At 49.8% G+C, this 12,500-nt stretch overlaps 1 protein-coding gene across 1 annotated transcript in view; it reads left to right on the forward strand.

Moving 5' to 3' along the window:
* The window catches only part of reln (reelin), a 132,458-nt gene that overhangs the window by 111,281 nt on the left and 8,677 nt on the right, over nt 1–12,500 (forward strand). The window contains 21 exon segments of the mRNA XM_048256128.1: nt 201–427; nt 833–1,056; nt 1,716–1,866; nt 2,489–2,747; nt 3,698–3,947; nt 4,197–4,365; nt 5,070–5,210; nt 5,590–5,767; nt 6,025–6,218; nt 7,572–7,819; nt 8,070–8,224; nt 8,367–8,581; nt 8,958–9,135; nt 9,679–9,854; nt 10,048–10,154; nt 10,305–10,547; nt 10,795–10,970; nt 11,131–11,204; nt 11,532–11,693; nt 11,923–12,080; nt 12,456–12,500. The exon segment at nt 12,456–12,500 is cut by the window's right edge and continues 175 nt beyond it. Coding sequence (XP_048112085.1) covers nt 201–427; nt 833–1,056; nt 1,716–1,866; nt 2,489–2,747; nt 3,698–3,947; nt 4,197–4,365; nt 5,070–5,210; nt 5,590–5,767; nt 6,025–6,218; nt 7,572–7,819; nt 8,070–8,224; nt 8,367–8,581; nt 8,958–9,135; nt 9,679–9,854; nt 10,048–10,154; nt 10,305–10,547; nt 10,795–10,970; nt 11,131–11,204; nt 11,532–11,693; nt 11,923–12,080; nt 12,456–12,500 — 3,730 coding nt within the window.

Raw genomic sequence — 12,500 nt, forward strand, 5'->3', positions numbered from 1 at the left:
CTCTCCCTCTCTCTCTCTCTCACACTCTCTCTCACTCTGCCTCTCTCTCCCTCTCTCTCTCCCTCTCTCTCTCTCTCTCACTCTCTCTCTCTCTTTCTCTCTCTCTCTCTCTCTCTCCCTCCCTCTCTCTCTCTCTCTCCCCCCCTCTCTCTCTCTCTCCCTCTCTCTCTCTCTCCCTGCTCCCCCTCTCCCTCCTCCAGATTAACGTGGGCTGCACGGCGGAGAGCTCCTCCTCTAACCCGGTGAGTCTGGAGTTCTCGCGGGACTTTGGCGCCACCTGGCACCTGCTGGTGCCCCTGTGTGCGGGCGGGCCCCAGCCCAGCTCGCTGTGCTCCACGGAGCTGCACCCCGCCAGCGTCTACTACCCTGGCACCACCCAGGGCTGGAGGCGCGAGGTCATCCACTTCGGCAAACTGCGCCTCTGCGGGTGAGGGACTCCACCTCTCCTCACCTCACCTCTGTCTGACACAGCAGTGTGTGTGTGTTTGTGTTTGAGAGAGAGAGAGAGAGAGAGAGAGAGAGTGAGTGTGTGTTTATCCTTATCTAAAAGCTTGTTCAACACATTCCTTGTCCATCAGAGTTGTTCTTGGGTCAGTCATATACACTACATATGGATAAAATGTTTATGTTGCGTTGTACTGTATAGCGCTTTGCACAGCTATACACCTTCCCAACCTATCTCAATAATCATTCTTTTTTAAAACATATTTCAGAATAAGATGCAGGTGTGTTTGTTTCACTACATTAGTTTGCCCCCTAAAGGCATTTAATGTATGAAATGAACCCCACATAATTCCAGCCCATATCTCCTCCTGACTGCTCTCCTCCTCAGGTCAATACGCTTCCGCTGGTACCAGGGCTTCTACTCGGGCGGAGTGGCGCCCCCTACCTGGGCGTTGGACAACGTCTACATCGGGCCGCAGTGCCAGGACATGTGCAACGGACATGGGGCATGCGTGCGGGGCACACACTGCCTGTGCGACCCGGGCTACTCCGGGTCCGACTGCTCGGCGCCCGAGACGCCCAACCCCGACTTCCTGAAGGAGGACTTCGAAGGTACAGCGCGCAGCTGCTCAAAAAAACGCCACGGGAGTATGTGTTTACTGAGTGTGTGTGTGTGTGAGCGAGAGAGGGAGTGTGTGTGGAGATTAATGCATCAGTGTTGTGAGTGTAAGTTGTGTGCATGTGATGTGGTGGCGGTCAGCATGAGCCAGTGGTGCCGTGGTGTTTGTGCTGCACACCTTCTGTCCACTCACAGTGACCTTGGGTGTCATGAAAGGCGGTTTAAATAAAATGTATTATTATTATTATTATTATTATTATTACTTGTAAAGGCATGTCATTGTACTTGGTGAGACAGACTCCCAATTCGGTTCATGTATTTAAGAAAAAGAACTGCATTGCTATTTTATGGTTTTGAAATATTTAGTTGTTGCCCTTGGTAGCCCAATTACTTATTAACGTTACACAATCACTCAATGGCTCATTTGCGATCAAACCAAAACTTTCCTGTACTTAAATGGCTCATTTGCGATCAAACCAAAACTTTCCTGTACTTAAATAAATCAATTAGTTGGAGTTTTAATTGGAACATATTACATTCAATTCTGAAGTTGTATGTTTTACAGTAGTTTATTTTAGTATGACTTACTTCTTTGTGCGTGTGTGTGTGTGTGTGTGTGTGTGTGTGTGTGTGTGTGTGTGTGTGTGTGTAGGGGGTGCGTTGCCTTCAGAGCGCTTCACACTGCTAAGTGGAGGGAAGTCCTCTAGGAAGTGTGGCATTATGACCAGTGGAAACCACCTGTTCTTCAGCGAGGACGGCCTGCGCATGCTGGTCACTTCTGATCTGGACCTGTCCAACGCAAGGTGCTCAACACACACACACACACACACACACACACACACACAGGCACTTACATACACACACACACACAAACACACACACACTCACATGCACCCAACACACACACACACACACACACACACACACACACACACACACACACAAACTGTATGTACTGTACATACAGAATACATGTCCACATGTGACATACAAACACTGTAACTCATATGGCACCCTTCTGCACTCACAATACCTCATTTGAGTGCATGACTGCGTTCACACTGAATATTCTGAGGAAACAAAGTGCCCTGCTAGTCCCCGGATGGTGCACTCTTAACAGTCAAAAAGTTGAGTGTGGAACAGTGGACACATTTTGCCCTTAACGGACGCCATCTTGGCTACATAGTGGACGGGGACAGAGCATTTTCAAACTGGTGATAATCACAGCTGGAGCAGCAGCAGAGGAAAGCACACTTTACAGGCATACAAGCAAGTTAGAGCAACATGCTCATCCTCTGTGTGTGTGTGTGTGTGTGTGTGTGTGTATGTGTGTGTGTGTGTGTGTGTGTGTGTGTGTGTGTGTGTGTGTGTGTGTGTGTGTGTGTGTGTGTGTGTGTGTGTGTGTGTGTGTGTGTGTGTGCGTAGGTTTGTGCAGTTCTTCCTGCGTCTGGGCTGTGGGAAGGCGGCCCCTGACCCGCGCTCTCAGCCTGTGCTGCTGCAGTTCTCGGTGGACGGCGGGCTGACCTGGAGCCTGATGCAGGAGTTCCTCTACAGCAACAGCAGCAACCAGGCGCACCTGGTGGCCCTGGAGATCCCGCTCCGCGCCCGCACCCAGGCCACACGGCTGCGCTGGTGGCAGCCCTCCGAGAACGGACACTTCCACAGCCCCTGGGTCATCGACAAGGTGAGACGAGAGTGCCCACACACACACACACACGCACGTGCGCTGGTCGGCCGGCTGCTATGGACCAGTGTGGAGTGTGGAGTGTGTGTGGATTTGAAGGGTGGAGTGTCTGTGGAGTGTTTGTGGATTGGAAGGGTGGCGTGTGTGTGGAGTGTGTTTGGATTTGAAGGGTGGAGTGTGTGTGGGGTGTGTGTGGATTTGAAGGGTGGAGTGAGTGTGGAGTGTGTGTGGATTTGAAGGGTAGAGTGTGAGTGGAGTGTGTGTTGATTTGAAGGGTGGAGTGTGTGTGGTTTTTAACAGTGTGTTGTTTTTGAAATATTATTATCGTCTCCCCGTTAGTGCATGGGACTATAATCCATTAGGTGTGCATACCGGTACTGTTGTGCCACTAGGATTTGTGTTGTCTTTGGGGATAGAATAGTGGGACTCAATCCCCTCATGTGTTTTGGTGTATTTTTAGTCAGTGAGTTAATTGTGTACTTTTCCAGTTGTATTTGAGCATTTTTGTTTGCTTTCATATAAACCCCAGATCATTAGGCAAACTGTGAGCTATGGTGATATGTGAACAGTAAACACTATGGTTTGTGTAGCTCACGGTAGTGCATCAGTTGAATGAATCCCCATGGATTAGCTCAAGGTCAGGCAGAGGTCGGTTAAATATTTACATGATGTGAGGCATTATGTTAAACCTCCTGTGTGTGTGTGTGTGTGTGTGTGTGTGTGTGTGTGTGTGTGTGTGTGTGTGTGTGTGTGTGTGTGTGTGTGTGTGTGTTTGTGTGTGTGTGTGTGTGTGTGCGTGTGTGTGTGTGTGTGTGTATGGTATATGTGTGTGTATGTGTGTGTGTGTGTGTGTGTGTGTGTGTGTGTGTGTGTGTGTGCATGTGTGTGTGCGTATGGTATATGTGTGTGTGTGTGTGTGTGTGTGTGTGTGTGTGTGTGTGTGTATCTAGGTGGTGGTGGGTGGCAGTGCCAGTGGCTGGGGCCCTCTGGAGGACGACTTCTCGTCCACTGACGGGCGCTCGTGGCTGCTGCACCCGGGCGGTACGCGCATGCCCGTGTGCGGCTCAGACGGCGAGGCCTTCGCCTTCATCGAGAAGTCCAACACGCGCTACGGCGTCACCACCGATATCAGCGTGGGCCAGGACGCTTTCATCCAGTTTGACTTCTCCGCCTCCTGCTCTGTCACCAACTCCTGCTACTGTGAGCCTCCACACACACACACACACACACACACACACACACACACACACACACACACACACATACACACTCGCATGCTCACAACCACATTCATCAAAAGGATTTTTAGATATAGAATACAGTAGGTTGCCTTAATGACAGAAAATAAATGTAATGGGTAAAAATACTTCAATCTCATGACTGTATGTAGGTTTTCTTAGGTATTTGTAATCAATATTGATATATTTGTGTGTGTGTGTGTGTGTGTAGCTATTGAGCTGGAGTACTCCCTGGATCTGGGTCTGTCATGGCAGCCGCTGGTGAGGGACTGTCTGCCCACGAGTCCAGACTGCTCCTCCTACACCCTGCAGAGAGTGCTGGTCTCCGACACCTACAACAAGTGGGGCCGAGTGACCATCCCCATCCCCACTTATGCCAGGTACACACTGACACACACACACACACACACACACACACACACACACACACACACACACACACACACACACACACCCTGCAGAGAGTGCTGGTGTCCGACACCTACAACAAGTGGGGCCGAGTGATCATCCCCATCCCCACTAACGCCAGGTACACACTGACACACACACACACACACACACACACACACACACACACACACACACACACACACACACACACACACCCTACAGAGAGTGCTGGTGTCAGACACCTACAGTAAGTGGGGTCACCATCACCATCCCCACCTATGCCTAGTACAGCATTTGCCTGCACACGCTCTCTCTCACACACACACACACACACACACACACACACACACACACACACACACACACACACATAGAGAAAGGCATACACACAGATACACACACACACAACAAAAATAGAGAGGCATTAGCACAGATACACACTTGAGTGAAATATATTTTATATTGATTTTATAAGCTTTTGGATAACAACAATATGCAACAATATGGAAGGTATTGACCATGACTGTGTCTCTGGCCTGTGTACTGTATGTGTGTGTCTGTGTGTGTGTGTGTGTGTGTGTGTGTGTGTGTGTGTGTGTGTGTGTGTGTGTGTGTGTGTGCAAACCTGCACACTGAACACCCCATACTGTAAGAGAAGCTGTTGTACTGTATGTGGCTGTTCTGTCGTCTCCAGGTCTCCAGCCACACGGTTCCGCTGGTTCCAGGAGGCCCCCTTCGACAAGCAGCAGACCTGGGCCCTGGACAACCTCTACATCGGAGACGGCTGCCCAGACATGTGCTCTGGCCACGGACGCTGCAAGCAGAGCTCCTGTGTGTAAGTGACCACTAGTGTCCTTGCTCACCTTCTTTCATTTTAAGGGTGCTTTGTGATGTGTTTTAGTCTAAATCTTCCAAAAATGACCTCGTAATACTAAACAGAATGTGGCTAAACAACAGTTTTTATGTGACGTCAAAAATGCTTCGAAAATCAAGATATCCACTGAAGTTAGCATGCAAACCAACTAGTGCTGAGTTAGCTCTCTTGTAGTACCAGGTTGTACAGTACCTCATACCACCATCATTGCCTTATGAGATGGCCAGGTGAATTCCAGAGCTTAGGGGCAATGTGACAGATAGCTCTTTTCCCCATGGTGTCGGGGTTCATTTTTGGCGCGTCTGACCTGGGTCATCTCCCGTTCCGTACATCCGTGCAGGTGTGACCCAGAGTGGGGCGGTGAGTACTGCGACGAGCCCCAGGTGCAGCTGCCCACCCAGCTGAAGGACAGCTTCAGCCGCGCCCCCGCTCTCACCCACTGGCACCTGCTGACCGGTGGCAAGCTGAGCAGCGTGTGTGGAGCCGTCGCGTCAGGAGCCGCGCTGCACTTCAGCGGGGTAGGAGACACACACACACACACACACACACATTTTGCCTTGCTCTACCTCAGTCCTTTACAGTCCGTCCGGAGGTGTGTTCTGTGTGAGTTGTGAGTTTTGGTCGTCTCTGCACACATAATATGGCATTTGTAAACTTCAGTTTTGCTCTGGCTGTGATCTCTCTGGTAATCATTATTTCTTGTCCTTTATGATCCGTGTGTGTGTGTGTGTGTGTGTGTGTGTGTGTGTGTGTGTGTGCATGTGCACGCGCACAGAGCTGCACACGCCAGCTGGTCACTGTGGACCTGAACCTGACCAACGCTGAGTTCATCCAGTTCTACTTCATGTACGGCTGCATGATCCCACCTAGCAACCGTAACCAGGGCGTGCTGCTGGAGTTTAGCCTGAACGGGGGCATTAGCTGGAGTCTGCTCATGGAGATCTTCTATGACCAGTACAGCAAACCCGGGTAAGGACCAGTCTGGTCACTGCAAAGGGCAGAACCCTCGGGACTCAGTTTTGAACATTCTGTTAAAAGGTTCCTTTCCGCAACAATTTAATGTTCTAAAATTCCATGTTCAATTCAATGAATCCAGATCCAGATATTCTTTAGAATGTTAATTTTCCAACATTCTAATCACACCGGTGTGACAGTAGGCCTACCTGCTGAAGGGTTAAGATCCCATCGGTGTCTATTCCTCTTTTTTCTGGGGTTAATTTATCAGTAAGAAGTAGAATGTCCTCTCCACATTATTCAGCACTTTTAGAGTGTTTATCACTAGTTCTAAAACGGATAGTTCCGCTCCTTGATTGGCTGAATCGCATTTGATGCTGTTGTAAAACCCAGCACAACCCTTCACATTGACTGCATTTCGTTCCATATTACTGCGCCACCACGAATTGATACAAAAGTTAGAGTTGCTGCGTCTCGACGTTGCTTGGCAACCATTCTGATAGAAGAAACATATTTCTTGGCAGAATGATTATGTATGAATAAATAATTAAATTTCTAGTTGCTGTGCCTGTTTTATGAAATCTTGCCAGATATATGTAGTAGGGCAATTCCACGGAAAATGGACTTTTTGTCTCATCTATAACGCCAGTGAAATGCCTTGGCATTTGTATGATGTGAATGGTAACATTCATTTTTTGTGCATTTTTTCTCATGTACATTCTTCAGCCAAAAATAGCAAATGCTCAAATTTCATGTAATCATTCACATCATAAAGGAAAGTAGGAGAGAGGCCGCACTATGCATATATACTCTTTTATTTGCACATACGCGTTTCGGCGTGTGCCTTCTTAAGTGTAGAAGTATATATGCATAGTGCGGCCTCTCTCCAACTTTCCTTTATGTATAACTATCCAGGCCAGCACTCTTAAAGTTTAAAAGTAGACAAATTGAGTGAAGCCTGCTCCTATCCTCACTGATCATTCACATCATACCATACCATCACATTTTATTGGCATTATGGATGTTACAAAAAACGTAATTTTCCATGTAATTGCCCAGTAACCATTCTAGAAAAGCAATAAGCCACTCCGTAGGTTCCAGTGATTTTAGAAAAGCAGTCGTGCCTAACAACTCTCCTTAGCTGTTCTAAAACCACTGGAACCTATGGCCTCTCAATGCTTATTGCTTAAATGACAAGAAGCAAAGGGAATTTACTTGAATTGTCATGCTTGAGGCCGGAATCTCCTACCTAGCCATGCATGGTCACTTCACTGAGCTCAGTTAGAGAAACATTCACAGTATGGAGTCTTAGGATGTGGTTGTGCTGTTTAGCTGCTAACTGCCTGTGTGTGTGCTCTCCTCTGGCAGCTTTGTGAATGTGCTGCTGCCCCCTGCTGCCCGGCAGGAGGGAGTGCGCGTGCGCTGGTGGCAGCCACAGCATGATGGTGCTGACCACGGGGACTGGGCGCTGGACAACGTGCTCGTCTCCGGCTCGGACTCACGCGCCCACATTTCTGACACCTTCGGCGGTGTGGCCCTGCCCAACCACGAGAGGGCGCCAGCTGACGGTACGCCGTCCAGCCGCAGTTCCACTGAAGAGATCGAGGCCAGCACAGGTAACCCCACACCTTATCTGGCCAACACAGGTAACCCCACACACCTTATCTGGCCAGCACAGGTAACCCCACACACCTTATCCCACTCCCTCTTTATCATACGGACATCAGATCTGTTAGGAAGATAAGCAGTAATTTATATCATTCATGTGTTAGTTAGTGTATCTATAGAAATATACTGAGAAGTGCTAAGGTGGCAATGCTTGCCATCCCGTCTCTCTCTTCCTCTCTTTCCCTCTCTCTCTCCCAGTGGCTGACCACTGGCTTTTCTCAGAGGACTGTGCGGTGGAGCGCTTCTGCAACTCCCCGGACGGCGTGATGGCGTGTGGCAATGTGGATGGCCGAGAGGTGTACGCCATCACTCATGACATCATCCCTGACAAGGGCTGGGTCATGCAGTTCAAGGTTAGCGTTGAAAGTGTTAAAAGTCCAAAATCCTTCTCGATCGCTGTTCCTTCAAGTCTTTTCTAATAATGAGTGTGTGTATGTGTGTGTGTGTGTGTGTGTGTGTGTGTGTGTGTGTGTGTGTGTGTGTGTGTGCGTGCAGATTGCTGTAGGCTGCTCACTACCTGAGAGACACGCCGAGAGGCAGGTCCACGTCCAGTACTCGGTGGACTTTGGCGTGACCTGGAAGTACCTGGTGCCCCAGTGCCTGCCGGCTGACCCCAGGTGCGGTGGCCAGGTCTCCCAGCCCTCCGTCTTCTTCCCTGCCGAGGGCTGGAAACGGGCCGTGTTCCCCCTGCCCGACAATCTGGCCGACACGTGAGTGACCCCTCACCCCAACATCCCACACACACACACACACACACACACACACACACACACAGGATGGCTCTTATGACAGGAACAGAGTTGACGTCAGTGTCACTGTCAAAGCTCTGCTTCAGACCCAAGTGTGTTGTCATCTGAATCTGTGCTGCAAGCTCCAAGTGATTCACTTGGGATATATTTAGCACAGAGGCGTATGATCAAGCAAAAACCTGGAACAAACAGCCCACAGTACACAGTAATGATGGTGTGTGTGTGTGTGTGTGTGTGTTTGTGTGTGTGTGTGTGTGTGTGTGTGTTATTATTAGCGTCGCGTGCGCGTGCGTCGCGTCGCGTGCGTGCGTGCGTGTGTGTGTGCGCACATGTACAGGGCGGTGCGTTTCCGCTTCTTCCAACAGCACTCGGACATGCAGTGGGCGGTGGAGAACTTCTACATCGGGCCGGCGTGCGAACGCCACTGTGGGGGTCATGGCGACTGCCTGGACCAGCGCTGCCTGTGTGACCCCGGCTTCTCTGGACCCAACTGCTACGCCAGCTCACCCCTCAAGGTACCAGCGTTCACCATGCACAGTGGCCAGCCATCATAGGTCTCCCTCAGTCATCTGCAGCCTTCTGTCTTCTCTTCTCTTCTCTTCTCTTCTCTTCTCTTCTTTTCTCTTCACCTCACCTCTCATCTCTTCACTTCTCCTCTCTTCTCCTCTCCTCTCTTCTCCTCTCCTCTCCTCTTCTCTTCTCTTCTCTTCTCTTCTCTTCTCTTCACTTCTCCTCTCTTCTCCTCTCCTCTCTTCTCCTCTCCTCTCCTCTTCTTTCCTCTTCTCTTCTCTTCTCTTCTCTTCACCTCTCATCTCTTCACTTCTCCTCTCTTTTCTTCTCCTCTGCTCTTCTCCTCTCCTCTTTTCTTCCCTTTTCCTCTGTTCTTTTCTCTTATCTTTTCCTCTTTTCTTCTCTTTTCCTCTGTTCTCCTCTTGTATCTTCTGTTTTCTTCTCCTTTTCTCTTTTCTTCTCTTCTCTTTTCTCTTTTCCTCTGGTCTTTCCTCTTCTCTTCTTCTCTCTCTTCTTCTCTCTCTTCTCCTCTCCTCTCTCTCCTGCAGGCCTCTCTAAAGGAGCGCTTTGACTGGGAGGGCACCCACGGGCCTCAGTGGCAGGTGCTGGAGGGCGGGCACCCCTGCACCGACTGCGGGGTTCTGGTGGAGGGCACCGCGCTCTACTTCGGCGGGGCCGACGCCAGGCAGGCTGTAACGGCCGACCTGGATCTCCGTGGATCCAAGTCAGTCACCTATCTCTCTCTCAATACACTTTCAGACTCATTTTCATTTCCATACGATGCTGTTGTTCTGAAGGCCACCAGGGGGCACTGGTTTATAGATGCTATACATGATAGTCTTTTGAGTCGTGTTGTTTACCAGTTTGTGTTGTCTGCTGCCATGTGGTTGAGAATGAGTCATGTTGGTGTTTGGCAGGTTTGTGGAGTACTGGGCCAGGATTGGCAGTGAGGACAACATGACCATGTGTCACCGGCCCACCTGCCGCAGGGAAGGGGTGCTGCTGGACTACTCCACCGACGGAGGTGGGGTCCTCTCAGTCCAGCCTCTTCACAGAGCTCCAACACCTGAGCTTTAAGAGATCTGACAAAACAAAATCTCTGATTATCTTTGATTGATTGTGTTTCATTTTTTTCCCCTCTACCTGTATGTGTTTGTCTCCCCCTGCTGGTCAGGCGTGTTCTGGACCCTGCTGCATGAGATGGACTATCTGAAGTATGTGACGGTGCGGCGCGATTACATCGTTCTCCCAGAGGGGGCGCTGACCAACGCCACACGCCTGCGCTGGTGGCAGCCCTTTACCGTGTCCTCAGGACTGGCCACGCCCAGTCTGGAGCGTGCCCAGTGGGCCCTGGACAACATCCTGGTGGGGGGGTCGGACATCAACCCCAGCATCCTGCTGGACACGTTTGATGATGGTAATAATGTTCACTTATGGGACACTTGATTGATTGGGTGTGGATGTTCTAGAGAAAAATATGTTATTTTTGTCTCCTCTATGATGGAAAAGTGCTCCTCAACTATGTTCATATCTCTCTCTCTCTCTCCATCTGTCCATCTATCTGTCTCTCTCCATCTCTCTCTCTCTCTCTATCCCCCTCTCTCTCCATCTCTCTCTCTCTCTCTCTCCATCTGTCCCTCTCTTTCTCTCTCTCCTCCATGTAGAGGGAGTTTCTCATGAGGAGAGTTGGAGTTTCTACCCCAATGCAGTGCGCACGGCCGGTTTCTGTGGCAACCCCTCCTTCCATCTGTACTGGCCCAACAAAAACCAGGATGGAACCCATAACATCCTGGCCACCCGGGAACTCATCGTCCAGCCCGGCTACATTCTGCAGTTCAAGGTCCTGCGCCAGTCGGCTTGTTATTTGTGGGAAAAATAACACCCATTAAAGATGTCAGTGGTTGAAGAGCTGTCAGGAGCCAGACGTAACAGTCTGTCTGGCCTGTCTGTGTGTGTGTGTGTGTGTGTGTGTGTGTGCCTGTCTATGTGCTTTATTGCAGATTGTGGTGGGCTGTGAAGCGGACACATGTGAAGACCATCACTCTGTACTTTTACAATACAGGAAGGATGCCAGGTTTGTGTGTGTGTGTGTACAGTATGTGTGTGTGTGTGTGTGTGTGTGTGTGTGTGTGTGTGTGTGTGTGTGTGTGTGTGTGTGTGTGTGTGTGTGTGTGTGTGTGTGCAGCGTGTGTGTGTGTGTGCGTGTGTGCGTGTGTGTCTATGTGAGTTGTGTGTGTGTGTTGTGTGTGAGTGTGTGTCTGTGTGTGTATGTGTGTGTGTAAGTGTGTATGTGTATATTTTTTGTGAAAAATGAAAGCAAACTGAAAATATACCCTGTCAGACGTTGCCTCACTCGTTGTTTTTGGCCTGTTCACTTTTCCCTCTGTCTCTGTGGACACAGGTCAGACTCATGGCAGTTGGTACAGTCCGCATGCCTCCCCTCCTCTGTCAACAACGTGGGCTGCTCCCCCTTCCAGTTCCATGAGGCCACCATCTACAGCCCAGTCAACAGCTCAGTGTGGACCAGGGTCACCGTCCAGCTCCCTGACCATGTGTCCTCCGGGTAATGTCTCTCTTCTCTCTCTCTCTCTCTCTCTCTCTCTCTCTCTCTCTCTCTCTCTCTCTCTCTCTCTATCAGTTCTCTCTCTCTCTCTTTTCTCTCTCTCTCTCTCTCTCTCTATCAGTTCTCTCTTTCTCTCTCTATCAGTTCTCTCTCTCTCTCTTTCTCTCTCTCTCTATCAGTTCTCTCTCTCTCTCTCAGTTGTATTATCTTGCGGTTCTTCTCCTCTCAGAGCAACGCAGTTCCGTTGGATCCAGAAGGAGGGCGCTGGTGAGCGACATGGCTGGGGAGTGGACCATGTCTACATTGGCGAGGCCTGCCCAAACCTCTGCAGCGGGCATGGGTACTGCACGACCGGAGCTGTCTGCATCTGTGACGAAGGCCATCAGGGTGGGCAGCTCACATTACAGTTTGCCCAGTTGAGAACCATCCATAGACTAGCATCAAAATTGGCTGCCAATGCCTTGCTGTTGCTACTGGAATGACCGTTTCACTCTTTTCTGAGTATCACACTCATTTATAGTATAGTACAGTGTATAGTGTATAGTATAGTCTATAGTGCATAGTATAGTATAGTATAGTATAGTCTATAGTGTATAGTATAGTATAGTGTATAGTGTATAGTGTATAGTATCTTTGTACCTTCCTAACTCTCTCCTTCTCTCTGTACCTTCCTAACTCTCTCTCTCTCTCTCTCTCTCTCTCTCTCTCTCTCTCTCTCTCTCTCTCTCTCTCTCTCTGCTTCCTCCTAACTCTGCGTCCCAGGTGACGACTGCTCGCTGTCCAGCACGGACCTGCCCAGCTCGGTGA

The sequence above is a fragment of the Alosa alosa genome, chromosome 11 (genome assembly GCF_017589495.1).
Source record: "Alosa alosa isolate M-15738 ecotype Scorff River chromosome 11, AALO_Geno_1.1, whole genome shotgun sequence".
Taxonomy (NCBI): domain Eukaryota; kingdom Metazoa; phylum Chordata; class Actinopteri; order Clupeiformes; family Clupeidae; genus Alosa; species Alosa alosa.